This window comes from Myotis davidii, unplaced genomic scaffold, assembly GCF_000327345.1.
Source record: "Myotis davidii unplaced genomic scaffold, ASM32734v1 scaffold143, whole genome shotgun sequence".
Classification (NCBI taxonomy): Eukaryota; Metazoa; Chordata; class Mammalia; order Chiroptera; family Vespertilionidae; genus Myotis; species Myotis davidii.
The window spans coordinates 6,524,461-6,544,600 of NW_006294876.1; the positions used below are offsets into that span (position 1 = coordinate 6,524,461).

At 40.4% G+C, this 20,140-nt stretch overlaps 1 protein-coding gene across 1 annotated transcript in view; it reads left to right on the forward strand.

Annotated features, from left to right (window-relative positions):
* SEMA5A (semaphorin 5A) overlaps positions 1-20,140 on the forward strand; it is a 296,373-nt gene that overhangs the window by 43,121 nt on the left and 233,112 nt on the right. The window contains exon 2 of the mRNA XM_015567657.1: positions 9,474-9,669. Coding sequence (XP_015423143.1) covers positions 9,549-9,669 — 121 coding nt within the window. The 5' untranslated portion in view covers positions 9,474-9,548. The remainder of the gene's footprint in view (positions 1-9,473; positions 9,670-20,140) is intronic.

Below are 20,140 nucleotides of genomic sequence, written 5' to 3' on the forward strand. Positions count from 1 at the left end.
AAAACCATGGGAATCCTTGTATTTGGACCAGATGTTAAGAGAATTTTAACAGAGGAATAAAACATCTGTGACAACGAATAGCAGAATTGAAGAAAAAGGAACATGAATAGCATTTTAATGGAAGCATAAATATTGTTAAGAAGGTAGAGATGTGTATGTGGGTTTGCATTATTTTCACCCATTAACTTTTTCCTCAGGTGGTGATGGCTTGCCTATACTATGTCTTGTATTGTCCAGAAGTAGAGATTTTCACAGCCTTATTTAAGAATAGGGCAGATACCTAGGTATTCGCAGTCAGGGTGGTAAAGACTGTAATAGAAATGAATATTGATGAACAGTGGTGCCAGGTGGGGATGGGGGCAAAATGGAAAAAATCAAAGAGGGCTACTCAGAGATTGGGGCTACGGATGGAGTATAGAGGCAGGGAAACCCATAAAAAAAAATAGCTGATGCTGCAGAAGTGAGAAATAGATGGGTTGGTCAGGGTGGGGAAATGGGCATCATTCTAGATATGGGTGAGGGAAGGGTTGTCAGAACATAGTGACCAACTGAAAGATGAACTTCGAGCAGATGAAGGAAAGGGAGCTGGTGGGTGGGTCCTCAGATTCTGAGTTGGATGTCTGAGTGAACGGTGTGGCTGGACATGAGGGCAAATAGGTATGAAGAAGAGGGCTGGTGAAGACAGGTATTGAAGTCACCTTTAAATGAGGCACCTCTGGGTTATTTATGTGAAGATACCTAGTTTGATTTATGAGTTTGGATCATGTACAGAAGTTTTGAAGAGAGTTATAGATTTGGAAGTCACCAGTTTTTTTTTAGAAAATTTGTAATATTATGTGAGTTTTAATAAAGGCCATTGAGAATGCGTAGGCTGAGAAGCGATGAACCTTTAGGAGAGATTGGGTTGCACCTTCATGTAGCAGGAGGCCTGAGCAGTAAGAGATATGGATGCAGTAGGAGCACAGGGAGATTCAGGTGTTATTGAAACCAGGGAACAGAGGATTTGGGGAGATATTCAAGAGAAAAGCTCAGTGGGCACATGTGCCATGGAGACTTTCAGTTGCATAGGCTCACAGGGTTTGACAATCGGGAGGTGACCAGTGATGTTGACCAGAACAGTGAAGATGGAAGGGTGAATCCTTTTCTTCCTGCTACCATTGTGTGCTTTCTTTCCCATGTTGGCAAAGACATTGCACTCCAAGTCCTGCTTATCTTAACTAAAAACAAATGGGAGCTATGAATAATAATTTCAACACCATGAGAGTCATTTATAACTTGATTATCTTACTGTGTCCAAAACCCTTTACAAATTGTCCATTGTTGCCTTGAAAACCCATTATTTAAATTTTAATTTTTAGAAAGAACTCAATTGTTGGTTTAGTAACACACAAGTAGATTCAATGAACTTTCACTTAGTTTTAAAACCTGCTGACAGATAAAATTAATATTGCATTTGTGTAAATAATAATTTTATCTAATGGACTTCATTTATTTTTATGGATCCTTCAGGCAATCTGGAGCTAAAGTAAGGGAAAAAGGCAAAAATGCAATAACAATTCCCTTTGAAGAGAGATATAAAATAAGGTCATTGGAGCCGAACTATTATTGAAATATATAAAATAGTTTAATGTTTGCTTTTTCCCATTTTATACCATGAGGTCATTTTATATAACCATAAAATTCTATCTCATCTCCATTCAGATATTATGAAAATCTAGAAGTAAGAAACAAGATTCTTATTCAATTACCTGAAGGTGGCAGCGGATGATGCTTCTCTCCTTAAGGCAGTCGCTGTTTTCATTAACACATTCCTAAAAATGTTTCAGTAATTCATTGATGCTAAACCTCTTTTGGCTGAAACTTGGCAGTCGAGACACATGGGTTAACATAATATAAAATGGGTCTAATCTTTACGAAAAGGTATGTAAATATGGAAGATGCAGTATGTCTGGTGAGCATCCTGATTACCCATAGAGACTCAACGTCATAAGAAGAAACCTTTAATTTCACCTTGTTTTCCAAATAATGTTGTTATTATTTTTGAAAAAGGTTAGAAGAATCTATGTTCTTGCACACTGTGCATTAAGTTTATTGTTTTATTGATTTTTCATTTAATCCCATTTCCTGCTCAGTACCTAAACTATCTGAACTATTGCAAGAAAAGAGCATAGGTTCATTCAATACATTGATTCCAGCCTTGAACACATCAGATTGATTGTCCTGGATCATTTCTTCCTGCTGCTTTAAACACTCTTAACTTGAACTCCTTCAGAAGCCATCACTTCTGCCTTCTTCCATTTAGAGCAGCGGTTCTCAACCTGTGGGTCGCGACCCCTTTGGGGGTCGAACGACCCTTTTACAGGGGTCGCCTAAGACCATCGGAAAACACATATATAATTACATATTGTTTTTGTGATTAATCACTAAGCTTTAATTATGTTCAATTTGTAACAATGAAAATACATCCTGCATGTCAGATATTTACATTACGATTCATAACAGTAGCAAAATTACAGTTATGAAGTAGCAACGAAAATAATTTTATGGTTGGGGATCGCCACAACATGAGGAACTGAATTAAAGGGTCGTGGCATTAGGAAGGTTGAGAACTACTGATTTAGAGGGAATTCCTTTGTCTTCTGGGTTTCCTAAGTCTTTACTTCTACTTCTATTTGATACTTATAGAAAAATAGATTTTTAGTTGTTTGACTACTCTTAACTGTGACCTTGAAGGGCCCCCCATTGTATCCTCTTCATCTTTGCCACCTGTGTTGGAGTGCTATCTCTTGCCCATAGGTGACATCCTTCAATGTGGCTGGTTGGTTAATGATTTCCCCTATGACTCCTCTTGTTTCTGTGCCAAGGACTTATTCCTTATTATGAAATTTGGGGATACGTTACTGGAGTTGGTTCAGATCATCTGATCTTGTGGCTCTTAATAAGTGTGTGGTTCTTCCAGCATGCGTGGGAAGACTGAGCAAGCCTTGCAAGGAGTCAGGGGGTAGCGGCCTCACCTATTTGGTGTAGCTGCCACAACACACTTGATCTTACAGCAATAACCTATGAGATGCCTTTAACCTGAACCTTCATATCTCAGACACAGAGTGAAGAGAGAGATTGGGTGATTTAACCTCCCCTTTCATCTCTCAAATTCATTGAATCATTGACAAGTTCTGTCTCATATGTGCCAAGGGAATGAATAAACCACCTCACCATGGTGTTTGCACAATGGCAAGGGATGGGTGAATTCTAAATGCTCAATAGATCATTGGCTATGTGATTTCTGATTCATTCAGACTGCATATTCAACATGTTGGAATGCATAAAACTTGGGACTATAATGTTTAACCCATAGGTGGTTTATAATAAAAAGGAGAAACAAAAGTGTAGGAATATGAAAGGTTGTATGCCTATACATGCAACCTTTGATGAGGAATCAGGCCTTAATTGCTACATTGGGATTCCTGGAAAAGAGCTGCCACTGTGGGCTGGAGTGGGTAGCCTTGTGTATGAAGAAGGTGGAAGCCAGTCTGAACCAAGCCCAGTGGGAAGACTTGGCAGGTGTGGGGCCTGTGGCATCAGCAACGTGCAGATAAGTGTGCAAGACTGACTGAAGATCCTGACTAGGCCAGCGGGGCTGGAGGGATGCCTTTGTAGTGGGAGTAGCGGAGGTGGAATTGGAGGAGATGGTTGTTGGTGAAGGGGCAGAGTGTTTTCTTTGGAATGCAGTGGAGGAACCCTGAGAGTTTTGAAAGGCCTGGGCTGTTTACCTGGCAGGAGCTGATGATTGTGCAACAGGTACCGTATTTAGCTGTGCCAGGGGGTGTGGGGATGAGACCATATGGTTTGTTCGGATGGTGGAATGATTCTTCAATGGTTCTGCTGCTTTCAGTTTAGTCTGGGACTTAATTCTGGGGGAGCCGTTGGTTCATCGGATCCCATGGAATAGGGCCAGGAGATGGGAAGAGGGAATGCAAATGCACACATTTCAGAAGAGCTGTCCATTAGACATTACAACATGCTGTAGTAGTTCTTTGTATTATTAAGAGGCACATGTGCAACAGTTTCCTCAACTTGGCCTTCAGCCCTTTGATACTAAGGGCTCTGCAGTGGGCAGGTATGGGGCACGGCTTCCTGAGTCCTGTCTGAGTCAGCTCACCTGATTTCATTGTCCTCTCCCCAATGGAAGTCCTGGCTTTATGGACTCTCTGAGATGTGGCAAAGGCTTAGGCCACTTCCCACTTTACAGTAGACCTAAGGCTCAGAAGAAACCCAGCCACTAATGAATAGAAGCGCACTAAATTTATTTTGGATCTGTGTTTATTAATAACTAGTTAGACTTTGTTTCCTAAGCAAACTTCTTGTGTAAGTGCTTATTCTTTTGATTTTTTTTCTTTTCTTTTTTTTAATCTGACAGCATTTTTTAAACTAAGAGGAACAGTTATTTCTGTTCCCTAAAGCCTATTCATTTGTGCTGTGGGTGTGAATGGGAAATGTTATTTATTGCACACACATTTATACTCAGAGTTTTGCTTATTTAGATGGAGCTTGTAGAGAGATCCTCCCACATCAGGAAACTAAAAGGAAGGCCTCAGGGGTTTTGAAATAGATGCAACAAAAATGCTTCTATTTTGTAGCCCGAATTAGTCTGCTGTAATAAATCTTCCTATTTGCAAAATTGTTTGTTTAGTATTAACTCACCTAATGTGTTTTTAATTTTTCAGAGGGAGTGGGATGAAATTAGAACAACATTTACTTAAAGTGATCTTTTGAAAATTTCTTCATAATATATTTCCCAATGTAGCAAATAGTTATAATTAACATGACTTTTATTCTTAGTGAAATTTTGCTGACATGACTCAATACAAATTTAGTTAGGATGTGTGTATATGTGTGTGTGTGTGTGTGTGTGAGCTTATTTAATTTCTAAAGAGAGAGAGGTGCACAGAAATTGGAGGTTCTCAACCAGGGGTGACCGGCAGTGTCTGGAGACTATTTGGGTTGGCACAGATGGGGCGGGGGTGCTACTGGCATCTAGCCAGGGATGTTGTTAAATGTGCTGAACAGTTCCCAGAATAAAGAATGATCTGGCTCTAAATGTCACAGTCCTGAGATCCAGCACTAAAATCCCTGATATAATTATGTGCCTCCCCACCTCTGTCATTGAGTGGCCAGAGCTCCGTGACTCAGTGGAAGATGGAATTACGTAAACTGGGATGAAGCCTCCTTAGAGTCAAGTCATTCAGGGAGTTAGTCATGCATGGCAGGCTGCTCAGAAAAGCCCACTCTGTAAATGAAGATGGTGAATACCCTGCCCTGGCATCTTACCACGAGGATTGTTTATAGTCCCTTTATTTTAAGAAAAAAGGTAACATGCTATGTAGTCTTCAAATTATAAACTTCTAAAAATCACCTGTTCTCATTAAAAGTGCTTCACTTAGTTTTTCATGGCAAACATGTAATTTCATCTCATCATCGTGGGCCTACAAGTCCCATTTTAGCTGCTCTTCTACTTGACGTGGCATCTCCTCCTTCTCTAATGGTCCCTTTCCACATCCAGGCACTTGTGCTATTTGCCCCCACCTTTCCTTCAGGAGGCAAAGATGCCGGCACTGAGGTGAGAAGTTCATGGCTGTTGACGTTGGACAGTTTCAATGAACGGTTGTTCAGTGGATCTCATTTCATAGGTAGCACAGGGGAGTCTATGTTGGTGTGGGCCTGACACATTGAAAAATCATATGCAAGAGAAAAATTTGCTTAGTTCCTAGTTGACTTGAACTCAGGCTGGGAGGTCAGGCTGAGGCAGTGGTCCATGCATCTCTGATGGAATGTTGCCTAGTGAGAGATAATGTGTCAGAGGTACTGCTCTGGGTGCCCGTTGGGTGCCTGGCACAGTGTGAATGTGTCATGCCTGCCACAGAGCTAGTACTTTCTGAGGGTTTACTGGTACTTTTACTAGCCATCCTGCATTATTTTATCATCACTGATTTGTTTTGACATGAACGATGATAATCTATCTCCAGGGGGCTGGTGAGGGTGCTTCAAAGGCCCTTGCTCTGGACAGAACTAAATTACATCTGAAACACCTCTAACAAGTGTTATTCTATGTTATGTCATCCGATGAAATTTCCTGTGTTAAGTCTCAGTTCAGAAGGATAAGAAAAGGAGGGCTACTTCATGTGGTTACCTCTAGACTGGGGTTCTAGAGCCTTGCCCAGTTTTTCAGAGACTATGATACCTTGTCCAAGAGTGAAATTAATCACCTTTTAATCTTATAGCCCAGGAAAAAAATAACTCCTGTGCCTTCATTGTCCATTAGGGTGCACCGTGTCTGGGTAGGGGTTGTGGCCTCGTTGGACAGGTGCCCCGCCCTCACTCCCCAGCTCCCAATTTTCCACTGCACTCCTTCCTCCACCTTCATGCTCAGGGTCCCCGACTCCTACAGATGCCATACTCTAGCTTAGTCATGATTTACAGTCCCTCCACCATCTTCTGCTCGACGTGTACATTTTCATCAATGGGAACATTGAGTCAATGAGACTCAAAATATAGAGACTGAGAAATCTGATGCCCCTAAAATTTATGTGTCTTCTTTGTGAAATCTCACCATATATTCAGGGGACACTCCTTTAGAGGATGAGGCCTCTTTTCTTCATTCATAACCAAGTCCGTTACGAGGACCCTGATAGCTTCCCACTTTTGCATGTTTTGGGTCTTCTATTTGATATCTTCTCTCCCTCTTAAATCTACAGTCTCTTCCCCCTAACTGCTTCTCAGAAACCACATTTCATGATCTGTTTTCTTTACACTAAACTTTTCCTAACATTAACTGTGTAGTGCTTCTCTGGTTTCCTTGCATGTTCTTTGCTTACCTGGCATTTAAGTTAGCCATCCATGTTCTAGTCCACTTTTTCTCCTTCCAATCCTTTTTGGTTCTTTGACATATGGATTTTGTCTCTTGTTTTACTGAAACTGTTCCCCCCAATTTTTAAAAAAATATTTTTATTGATTCCAGGGAGGACGGGAGAGGGAAACATCAATGATGAGAGGGGATCATTGGTCAACTGCCCCCTGCATGTGCCCCTCTCCTCCCCACCCCGTACTGGGGATTGAGCCTGCAACCTGAGTAAGTGCCCTGACTGGAAATCAAACCCTGACCTCCTGGTTCATAGGTCCATGCTCAACCACTGAGCCATGCTGGTCAGGCTATTCCCCCAAATTGATTGATCATTGACTGCGTTTTCACTAAAGCATTGGTCTGATTCACTGGGATGCAGTTGATAAGGTCTCTTTTTAAAAAGTGTTATTTTTTTAAAAATCTAAATCTTTTTTTGATCTCCATTTTTGCTTGGTGAGCTATCTCTGATTTCCTGCTCATCTTTGTGTTATGACTGTTTAATTAGCAGCTTCTAAACAAACATAAAACTTTACTTAGCTCCTCCTTTTCCCCCCTCATGCTTTTCCCTGGTGAATTTATCCACTCCCATGATTTTAACCCTTCCAAACATTGTATGCAATCTCTGACTTCTTTTTATATGAGCATCCAGCCTGGATTTTCAAGTCTGCTGCTTTTCCTTAAGTATTCTCTCAGCATCTTCAACCCAACATGCACACAACTAAATGATCATATTCTCCTCTAAATAAAATTCTTCTATTGATTATCATGTTAAACACAATGGCACTACCACCTTCACAGTCTCTTATATTTCTCTGTCTTGAGTCCGTCCATGCCTCTTTACTTTCTGTTTTCCTAAATCTTGCAGATTAGAACAATGATCATTTTATTTCATTTCACACTTTGCAGTTAGGAATTTGGACAGGGCTCACCTGGGTGATTCCTTTGCTCTTATCCTTACTGAAGTCATCAGTGGCTTCCACCTTTACTCATATGGCAGGTGCCTTGGTGGGGGCACTGGGAGGCTGGGCTCTGTGGGAAATGTCACTAGAGCTCCTCTATGTGGTCACTCTAACATGGTAGGCTCAGGATAGCTGGACTTCTTACCTGGGGTCCCAGTGCCCAGACAGCATGTGCTAAGAGATAGGAAGTGGAGACTGCCAGTATTAGGGACTGGGCTTGGAACCTAGCGCATCATCACTTCTGTTGTCTCTGATTGAGCCACATGGTCACATTGACAACCCAGAGTCAAGAGAGGGGTCAGTAGCCCCATCTTAACAGGTGGACTTTCAAGGAATCTGTGGCCTTTAATTTGCCATACTTTCCCATCACTTTGAATGCTTGCCTGCATTTTTATTCACATGGACACCATTAGAAGTCGCAGCTCCATTTATTTCTCTTCTGAGCAATTGCATTGTCCTCAGATGAACTTCTTCACCTCTGTGCTCCTTTCTACCCAATTTCCCAAGTACACTGTTGTGAGAACACTTTTGTTAATATTTCATCTAATGTAATATTAATATACTATGGTAGCTTGTTGCCTAAATTTAGAGACATCAGACATTAGTATAGTTTGCCTTTCAAACCTTAAATTAACCTACTCTGTAAGCTGCTTCCCACTATATCTCCTTTTATATCCCCTCGTGTTTGGGTCAAGTAGAGCAAACTGTTCCCAAAACACGTTGCCTACTCCTTCCTCTTGCCTCTCCAGGACATCTTTTCATCCTCTTCCTTTGGCATGGAATGCACTTCCAGAAATCTCCATCTGTTGAAATCATCTTTATCCTCCAAAATGAAACTCAAACGTGAGCCCCTCTGTGGATATACCCTTATCCGTCTAAATAGCACGAGGACTCTCAACTCCCACTGCATGTCTGCTTCTTCTTATGGCTTTTTAACAACTTGGATTATAGTTACTTTTACAAGCCTATCTTATTTTAAAGCTTATTCATCTTTTAAATTATTCATAGGCTTTCAAGTATTAGCACTCCCAGTATAGTAATTTCATCTCACCCAGTAGGTGCTCAATATAGATTTCAGTGGATTTATATTTGGTCCCTAGCCAGAGACTTTGCAGGTCATCTATACATTTCAAAGGATAAATTCACTAAATATGGGCAATTTTTAAGAGTCGGGTAGCATAATAACTTGCTTATAAGTCAATGACAATGGTTATGGCCTTATTGAATAGAATCTTTTGAATATTAAAAAGGAAGGCCAGCGTTCTCTGGGTTTCCACATATAGGTCTGTGTTTGCATGTTCCAAGGGAAAACCAATTGATGATTAGAGCCCTTTAACTGTATTCCTTAGGAAAGTGACCATCATGTTTCCATGGAGCTTAAACTTGAACATTTCTCCTTTTATAAAAAAATGGGTTATTTCATAAAATTATTGTGAAAAAAGGTCCTTATTGAGGCACATACACTCATATGTATCTGGCAGATAAGCTAGAAAAATGTCTGAGAGCTCAGACAAGCAGACTTTTTTTTTTAAGGTAGTGGTAACAGGGCATTACCAAAAGGCGACCACCAGAAACCCTGGCCTGTTTCCATCCAGGTGTTCTCCTTTGTGTTTCAGGCACTTTTCCCACATGACGGGAGGACGAGCTTCTGGTTAGAAGACAAGCGCAGAGCCCGAGCCCTCCTGCCCACCATGAAGGGCCCCTGTGTCATCGCGTGGCTGTTCTCCAGCCTGGGCTGGTGGAGACTGGCCCAGCCCACAACAGAGGCTTCTCAGTGCCAGAGGGCAGAGCACCCGGTCATTTCCTATAAAGGTAAGGGGCAGGCATGCTCTGAGCGCCACGGCACTGTCCACGCTCAGTGACAGAGGATAGCAGTTGCTCCATTACTTTCATTTTCGACATCGTTCACAGTAGGAGCAAAAATATGAACTCCTTCATCACCAGAATTTCATGTCCAGAAATGGATCACTAACTCAAGAATTTTCACAGATAAGGAAGCCCCCGTGTTGAGACCACTGTTATGTAGCAGGTGCTGGAAGCATCCTGGACATTTGAACCAGGTGTTAAAAATGTGACCCACAGACATAACACCAAAGTCAAGGGAAACAAAAAAATTCTCAGCTCAGTATTTCCCAACAAAACCTTAGTCTTGCCACAAAACATGTTTTATTCCTAACTGGCATTGCATGGCAGACAGAATTGGTTTAATTGTCTCTGATACCTCTATGGATCCATGGGATTAATGAATTGGTTTGTGTATCCACTCATGTATGTTTTCATTAATTAGAATTTATTTAGGGTTCTTTTCACCCCAGACACTCAGCATGCATGAAGAAAACGAAATGTCTTTATCCCTGTCCTCAACGAACTCACAGTTATATTATCAAGTGAACCAAACTTACTCGGTCATTATATTTTAATAATCCATCCAATAGTTTTATGTTTTGTTACTTTTTAAACTTTGTAGCATAACAATTTCAAATAGACAAAAATAGAAAAAATAATTTAAGGAATACCCACACCCTGTATTTATTAATTCATGGCCCACTTTTTTAAAAAATAAATCCTTACTTGTAGTCCACACCACACCCACCAAATTATTTTGAAACAAACTGAATAAATCATATAATTGTATCTTTAATATTTCAGTTTGACTATCAAAAAAAGAGAACTTGGCGGGGGGAGGTTGGGGGTTAATGGGGGGATGAGGACACATTTGTAATACCTTAACTAATAATAATAATAATAATAATAATAATAATAATAATAATAAAAGAGAACTTAAAATACCATTTTCATATCAAACAGACAAAAACAACAACAAAAAAATAATTCCGTAATGTAACCAGACATTTAGTGAGTATTGTGAGATCCTGGAGGGTCTCGTGGATGCTTACACATTTTTGTAACAGTGGGATTAAATCAAGATCTAAATGAAGTTTACATATTGCACTTGGTGGTGTATCTTTTGAGGTCCTTTTAATCGTTTACTGTTTGTTGTTGTTGCTCCCCTTGCAAATTAATTATTTAAAAAACCTAAGTACTTAGTAGTATAGAATTTCCCAAGGTGTGGGTTTTGCCAAATGCATATGACTTAAATGTGCCTGTAAATTTGTAGCAATATCAAGGCTGCTTAGATTCAGGTTCAGCTCTTTCTGTCTGCACTCTGTCATGGATGGTGCTGTGCACTTCCATTGGAGGCAGATAATGACTGGGTGCGAAGTTAGCAGTCATTGATGATCGCTGCCTAAATTTACTGATTTATTCATGGGTACAAACCTGGAATTTCGTCATCTTGCCATTCTTCATTTAATGGCAATAATATTTCTATACAAACAACTTTTCCTCACTACCTTATTTGATTATCCTAAGGGCACCCCTTATATAGAAATGGCTGAGTCAGTTTCTTTAAGACTAGTGAGTTTTTTTAGCATTACCCAAAGAGGACAAATAAGGTATTATGTTTGCTTTTTGTTTATTTTTCTTATTTTGATGATGATGGTGATTTTAATTCTCACCAGAGGATATGTTTTTTAATTGATGAGAGAGAGAGAGAGAGAGAGAGAGAGAGAGAGAAAGGAAGGAAGGAAGGAAGGAAGGAAGAAAGAAAGGAAGGAAAAAAGGAAGAAAGAAAGGAAGAAAGAAAGAAAACAGCAAACATGGGTCATTTGCCTCCGATACACCTGTCAACCGAGGCATCAAACTCACAACCTGGGTATGTGCCCTGAGCAGGATTCAAACCCGAGACCCTTTGGTACATGGGATGATGCTACAACCAATGGAGCCACACCAGCCAGGGCTGATTATTAGAATTATTATTAATACATGGGTTTAATGTTTGATATCTTATTTTAAGTAGTTACAGTTTTTGTTCTTATAGATGGTGAAATCATCACATTTCAAGTCCCTGGGAGCCTCTTGAATTTGGCTCCTGAGTTCTTTTGACACAACCCACGTGACTTCTGATAACGTGCTAACTCTCTGGGACAAGATGTCACTGACTCCTCTCAGTCATTTCCTTCCATAGATCCAACAACCTGACATTTTGGCTGATGTTGCATGGAGGTGCTCAGTTAGGTGTTTTGAAATGAGGAAAACATTTTTTAAAAATGCACCATCCATTCTAGATAGTTTCAAGTCACCTTCGGACTGTTGGGTATTTCTGAACCTCTTGTCTTTTGTCTACATCTTTCTCTCCCTTGCACAGAATCCTGAGTCTCTGCAGCCAATATAATTATTCCTTTGCCCTTTCCTGAATATATACTCAGCTGTTTCAGAATAACAGTTTCATGCAACTGGAGTCCTTTTTGACTACTGAAAACCCTGTACGATGATTCTCTTCTTTTTGTTCCCAGGGTATACATTTCCTTGGGAGATTAAAGCAGAATTACTGCCTTGAAATCACTTGAAATAATTTCCTCTTGTATGGTTATGCCAACTCAAAACCCAACTAGTTTTGTTGAATTTTGCTTTTATTTTTTAGAGATTTTTGAAATTTACATCTCATTATTATGTATTACTTCAAAGTCAAATTCATGACACAAGGGTGTTCAAGGAAGCTAGCTTTCCTTCCTCTTTTCTTTAACCCGTTTAATCTCTGCTTTTAGATAACCTTTTACTTAGTGTTTAAAGTTCATGCTTCTTTTTAATACAAACGTATATGTATACAAACACATATTCTTACCTTCCTTTCTTAGATAAAAGCTTGCATACATACAAACTTTTCTCTATGTAGCATTTTTTGACATAATAATATACCCTAGAGGCCACTCACTAGTAGTATAGATTTATGTCATTTCTTTTTATAGCCTCATAGCTCTTGCTTTGTGATGAACATAGTTAGGTTATTTTCTGTCATTTGTGATCATGAACTATTAAAATGGGCTATTAAAATAGTCCATTTAATGGGCTATTAAAATGAGTAGCGCCTCCTGCAGTCAACTTTTAATATTTTTGAAATAGTACCATTGGGAGACATTCCTAGAATTGGGATTGCTGTGTCAAAAGGTAAATGCACATGTGGTTTGCTAGATATTGCCCAATTTCCATTAATGAAGGTTGTGCCATTTTGCATCATCTTTGCTCTGGATATGAGTATCTGTTTACGATCAGCTTTTCCAGCAAAGTATACTATTAGACTTTCGGATTTGAGCCAATCTTGTAGCTCATAAGTGGCATCTCAGCTTATTTTAATTTGCACATTTTTAATTAGGAGTGAAAGTACAACAGACATTTAATTGGTACCTATTATGTAAGAGGCTCCCTGCTAAATATTGAGGAGCTAGAGGCAAAAAATACAGTCTGTGTTAAGATATTAGAACACCTTTAGGAATATAAACCAAAAGGACCATTGTATTACATCCTATTAAGGGACCTATTGGGTGTCATTGCTAGGGTCTATGGGAGCCTAGTCTGAAGGAGTGTGATTAAGGAAGCTTCCTAGGATGAGGTGATGCCAGAGCTCAGTCCCAGACGATAGTAAGCAGGTGTGTGTGAATCTCATGAAGGGGAAGGTGTTACAGAAAGAGAACAAGTGCATTGGTCCTGAAGTGAGGGAGGGGAGAATAGTGTCCTGCAAGAGGCATGTACAGGGAGTCACGAAATCTTAGTCTAAGTTTTATAGAGCATGTAAAGGGAGGTGAAGCTAAGGTGGTTAGTGGGGCTTTATAATGCAAGATGTTGGAAGGCATCTTAAGAAGTCCCCCAGATATCTGGACAGGCTCAGCTTGGAGGGTGGCAACATGGTGGCAGGGACAGCCCATTCTGAGGCTGCTGCTCTGATCAGAGGGAGCAGTAATGTGGGTGGGGGCTGAGGGAGAGGTAGTAGAAATGGGAAGAAGTGGGTGGATTCTAGGAATTTGAAGGGGATTTTGTTGATGATTTAATGGGTATAGGAGGGAGAAGAAGGCACTGAATATGACCCCCAAGTTCTTGGCTATTTAACCCATATGAAAGAAAGAAGGGGGAAAATATTTGAGGAATGTGATGATTTTAGATGGAGAAAGCTGAATTTTTACCTGCCATCAGAAGGAATTACCTAGTTGAGAACAAGGCATCATGGGATCCAAGAACAGGGAGCTTTTCAAGAGGGAGGTGGCCATCATAGTATTCAGTGATGCAGAGAGTTAAGGAAAATGTGGGCCAGAAGGTAGAGTGAGAAACTCACCCTGGTTTGCCAGGGACTTTCCTAGGTTAGCACTGAAAATCCTGTGTTCCAATAAAAGCAATGGTATATTAGTTTCTTAGTGCTGCTGTACCAAAATACTGTAAACTGGATGGCTTCAAAGAACAGAGATCTCTTCTTTCCCAGTTCTGCAGGCTAGACGTCTGAAATCAGGTGTTGGCAGGTCCATGTTCTCTCTGAAGGCTCCAGGGAAGAATCCTTCTTTTCCTCTTTGTAGCTTCTGAGGGTTGTTAGCAATCATTGACCTTCCTTGACATGTAGAGTCATCACTCCAATCTCTGAGTCTATAGCCACATGGCCTTCTCTCTGTGTGTCTGGCTTTTTGTTCTCTCCTCTTCTTATAATGATACCAATCATATTGCATCTAGGGCCATCCTAACCCAGCATGACTTCGATGCAACTAATTACTTCTGCAGAGGCTCTGTTTCTAAATAAGGCCACACTCACAGGTATCCAAGATTAAGATTTCAATAAGTCTTTTGGGAGGACCCCATTCAACCCATAACAAATAGCATTTATCAGAGCAGGTTTAGGACAGTGAAGGAGGAGAGTCTTAGATGATGATAAGCAGAGGGATAAACATGGCATGAAGAAATCGATATAAAAGGAGAGAATTGTTGTCTCAGCCAGCAGGGACATGAGGACAGAGGATGGCTATTAAGAGAGCATTATTTAAGCATCCCTAAATGGTGATGGGAAGAAGCCAGGTGATGCAAGAGGCTGAAGAGAGAAAAGAGAGGGGGAGATCATTGATTAGGCAAAGTCCAAGTTGTAGGAGGGGTAGGAAGTGGGGGATTAGTTTACAGGAAGAGACTCCACCTCCAGTGAGGCTGGAGGGAGAGTGGCCAGGGCACCCAGGATGCAGGAAAGTTAGGGGGTGGGGGGGGTGGCTGGAAGGGGAGGGCGTTCCTGAGAACCGCCATGTCAGCTGAGAAGGAGTAGGCAGGGCAAGGGCCAAGAGTATGGGGGTTTCAGGAAGGAAGTCCTTCTCTGAACAAGGGGTAAGACTTGACCAAAATCACACACAAGATCCCTGTCTGTCCTTGAAATGGCTCATGTTACACTGAACAGGTGGCTACTGATCACCTACATGGCTGCTTTTCTGTAACACATGACTCCATAAGAGGGGTTGAGAAAGCAGGATGAAATAGTGATAAGGGAGAAATACAAGAAGGACTGGATCATCTTGACTTACAAGACCTCGATTTCCATGTACATTTAGAATATCAAGAGTGAGTGTGGTAACCCTGGAGGCACTCTGCACAGAGGGTGTTGGTGAAGTGAACCAGATGCTATAGCAACGTCTTAATGCAGCTAAGCACATCTTTGTTTTTTTAAATATGTTTTTATTTATTTCAGAGAGGAAGGGGGAGGGAGAGTAGAAGCACCTCTGATGAGAGAAAATCATTGGTCGGCTGACTCCTGCACATCAGGAATTGAACCGCAACCTCCTGGTTCATAGGTCAATGCTCAACCACTGAGTCATGCTGTCCAGGCTTAAGTACATTTTATTGAAGTCTTTTTTAAACATTTTATTTATTTAAATTTTAAAAATTTAAATTTATTGGGGCAACATTGGTTAATAACATTATGTAAATATGAGGTGTCCAATTCTGTTATATAACATCTGTACATTGCATTGTGAGCTCACTGCCCAGAGTCTAGTCACCATGTATTTGAACCCCTTTATCCTCTTCATCTTCCTCAACCCCTCCCTTCATGGAAGTCTTGATTCGATGTACCTGGTCAGGCAGAAGATGCTGGCAGGACTATTTTCCCCAGCCTCTGTGGGCTTCTCTTGTCTGCTGGAGTTCATTGCTCTACACGCTCTAACAGCTGGCTGAGTTTGCAAGGTTGCTCCCTGGCTGCATGTTCTGGCATATGTATCTCTGAGTGTGCAGGGGTTGCTAAAACACCCTGCCCATTACAAACAACTGTTCACACTTATGTCCTCGTCGTTTGCTTAAAAGTCTATTCCAGTAAAGAGGGGAAAGATATAGGGACCCTTCAAGACAGCATGTTTCTCAGCATGCTTACTGAGTCTCATAACCATCTCGGAAATGAGTTTTAAATGTTTAATGTTCGCTGAAGCGACCGTGCCATATTCTGCTTTTGTTTGTTTATTGATTAAAGTTTAACCCAGCTATTTCGAGAGTATGCTGCAGTTATAGGAATTGGTTTATGGGGAGCAATTTTCCGTTAAGCACAGAGAAGGCCACTGATGAGGTGAGTCATGTTACACTCAGGCTTTCTTTCTGTTGGAGCCTTAATATTGTGACTTATTTGGAGCCTTTTCTTCAGTGGCTTAGCTGGTGGCACTTGGTCTGAATGCCTCAAATCACTCCTGCCTGCAGAATCAGGCAGAGCACGATTAATTCCAATCTTAGGACCCTGAGATCTTTATCTCTGACTCCTTGGTGTTCTTGTTGAGTGTCTTCCTACATAGGGATCATTGATTGGCCTGAGAATCATTTTGGAATTTACTTCAGAACAGCTATGTGGACACTTGATAAAGGATGAGCAACAATTGACCAAAGACCTTAAGAAGGGCATCTGAAGGGATCAAAATGTGTATGCTAGCTTGGGCCATCACTGGGCAGGACTGGGGTGGGGCACGTGTCCCTTGAATTTGAACAGTTGCCTTTATCCCCATACGGAGTCAAAAGTGATTGAAAGAATCATGACTGAAAGGGTCCAGCACAAAATCTTAAACTTGGCTTCTAGTCTGATTCCACAGGATGAATGATTATTTTCTATGGATCCTCTATTTTTCTTGTGAATCACATAATAATATTTCACAGTGTTAATGTCTATGGTAAAAGCATTTGTTTGTTAATGTTGACAGTAGAAATATATAACATGTTTTGTAACTCTCTGTTGACTCTTCTTTGTATTAACTTCTGGGGACCCCCAGCCTCTCCCACCTCTGAGAGGCTATCTCCTACCTGTTTGCAAAGTAGCCTCATACATATTTCCTTTTGTGCTGCTAACTGCCAACCTGCCCTTTGTCCTGCCTCTATTTTCCCTTGACTTGCCCACAGTCCCTGGAGCCCTGGCATTGCTTGGCCTACTACCTGCTGCACTTTGGACTAGATAGGGTGTAACTTGGGTATCCTCAGTTACCCTTGGAGGCACAGTGAACTAACCTTTTATTTGAAATTTTTAAATACATTTTTTTGAATATATTTTTTATTGATTTCAGAGTTAAGTATGTGTCCTTATCCCCCACATGATCCCCTACTCCCCCACCCCCCCAATGCCCTCACTTAGGCTCCTTTTTAAAAGGCATCAACTATTCACTGCTTTTCCCCCCCGCTCCTGCCTGAATTTATTTGCCAATTATATTGTACCTAAAGACTTGTCTTATATGGTGGCAAGTGGGTGATCGTACACTGGGGCAAACATTGAGTGCCTTGAGGGATGCTGGCTCCTCAGCCTGTAGGAATGGTGGAATCACAAACTTTTAGAAAACAAGGATGGAGATGCTGGAAGGAGCCCCATGGAACCAGTTCTGTGCCATGGCCCCATACATGTCCCATGGCCCCATGCAAGCCCCATGCTTCCATACCTGTCCTATGGCTCCATATATGACCTGTGACCCATGAATGCCTCATAGTTACATGCATGTCCCATGGTACTGCATTTCCTTCTGAGTTTTGGCTGTCTGGTGTCTAATGCCCCAGACAGTCATGTGATGTCTGGCTCTGGTTGGATTTCTCCTCTTCTCTGGTTTCTGGGACCCTCGTCATTACAGCAGGAGCTGTAGTAGTTGATTTCTTGCGTCCCTGTAAGAGTTCAGTCTTCCAGTACGGAAACCTTGATTAAAATTGTTCCTAGTGTTTCTCCCTGTTCACCTGTTCTCGGAGCTGCCATTTGACCTTTGTGAGTCACACATGGACATGACTGCATGACAGTGGCCTACTTTCTCCAAGGAAGAATTAGGAAATTTTTTTAATAAAAAATAGATGGCATGAAATTGATTTTACTATTTCATTTTAGTATTTTCATATGAATCTGCATGGAGTTTAACAAGTCAATACCAATTATAGAAAACTCTCTTGAACTCAATGCTTTTCTCTGTAAAACTAAAATTTACACAAACCAAGTGTGATTCTCTTTGGTTTCATTAACAGGAGATGTGTTATTCTCCTGTGAGTTTACTTGGGGAAGAAAGTGTTATTTGGATCCCTAAAAAGTCCATTGTTCCATTAATATTTTGACTTTTGTATGCATATCTGAATGTTCCTTATACTGTAAAGTAATGTCAAAATCATATGGGCAAAATATTCGAACCAGTTTGCAAGTGAAGCAACTAAAGTACAAACACACTGCCTGCCTTTGACATTGAAAATGGCAGTTGGGAATATATTTTGTATTTTAAAGTCTGTTGCTAGTTTGCTACCTGAGAAAAAATGGAATATTAAAAAAGATACCACTTTCCAATTCTATAATGTAGGTATATCATGATTATTTAAAAATGCATAGAGGTGTTAGTGGTTCTACACTGTATTTTCGTCTAACATCTCTATGAGTTATTCATTAAATAAACTGGTTCCAATACCTGCATTGTACTTTGTTGATGTTATTGATCTTTTGACTGATGAGACCCTGAGACAGTCCTGGTTGTATGTTTTTTTTTTTTTAATAAATAATGATTAGGTTCTGAAAGTGATTTATTGAGTTTTGAGAATTAGCAATAAATTTTGTATTACTTTTGTGTTCTAGGGCCACTAGTGAAATAATTTATGAGTGAAATCTATATTTTATCCTAAGATAAAATTTTTGTGTTTTGATTGATTTGTCTCAGTGGGAAATCGTTTTTATTATTTTAAGAATACAAATGGAATACTTTATAAGTGAAGTAGTTCAATGCGATTGCCTTAAAACTGGGAATATGATTTTATAAAGTTAGTGTCAGAATTCTGATTTAAAACCTTCATTTCATTTGGCCTCAAATAGTATGTTAGTGTGTTCTATTTATCTTTAAGCATATCATAGCCTTTCTAAGCATTAAATGGCTAATTCGCCTGTTTGTCACACTGAAGGTAGATAAAAATCTTGTCCTTACTTTATACATGAAGAAAGAGTTGGAGATTAAATGTATGGTGTGTACAGTTTTAATTATGCAGTATTTTTCTTGGACTTATGACCTCTTGCGTTCTAGTATGAAGGCAAGATAAGCAGCCATGCCTACATCTGAGAGACAAAACATTAGGCCAACTCTAGCAGACAGCAGTGCTGAAATGTTTCTGTCATCAATGTGACAAGGAAAAGACTCCAGTGAGGTTCTTAAATCTAATTTAGTTTGTCTACTAATATAATCAATACCTTAACTTTTAATTTTCTGGGAGGTCTTTTATTACTGAGTGAAGAAGGGCCAGAATTCTACTCTGGCTCTCAGAGGAATTATGTTTGATTTCTCTTTGCTTTCCCATTTCCCGCATGTGGCTCAGGAGTGGACTTCAGAGAGCCTGGGCACATATGTCTTGCATGAGGCAGGAGGCGTTCTCATTCATAATCAAGAGCTCAGTGATATTGTGTAATAACTGCCAAAATGAATAGATCCCTCCAATCGACAGTGTGACAAGTTGCAGTAAAACAAGGTGACCATTCCCACTTTGGTAGCACCTGGGCACATGTGAGGTAGACTAAACATTCTATCAACTGAAATCCATGAGACCAGATCCTGACACCATGAATGGTTAGCAACCTGTTTCTTGTAGCTCTCAGAAGGTAACTGAAAATTGTCATTCTCATTTGCATTTCTGAGTTTTGTGCTAGATAAGACATTCCAAAATATAAAACTATAGACCAATAAATCTCAGAAAAATAGACACAAAACTTTTTAAAATATATTTTATTGATTTTTTTACAGAGAGGAAGGGAGAGGGATAGAGAGTTAGAAACATTGATGAGAGAGAAACATCGATCAGCTGCCTCCTGCACACCCACTACTGGGGATGTGCCTACAACCAAGGTACATGCCCTTGACCTGAATCGAAACTGGGACCCTTCAATCTGCAGGCCGATGCTCTATCCACTAAGCCAAACGGTTAGGGCCACAAAACGTTTTAATAAAATTTTATCAGTTGAATTCAG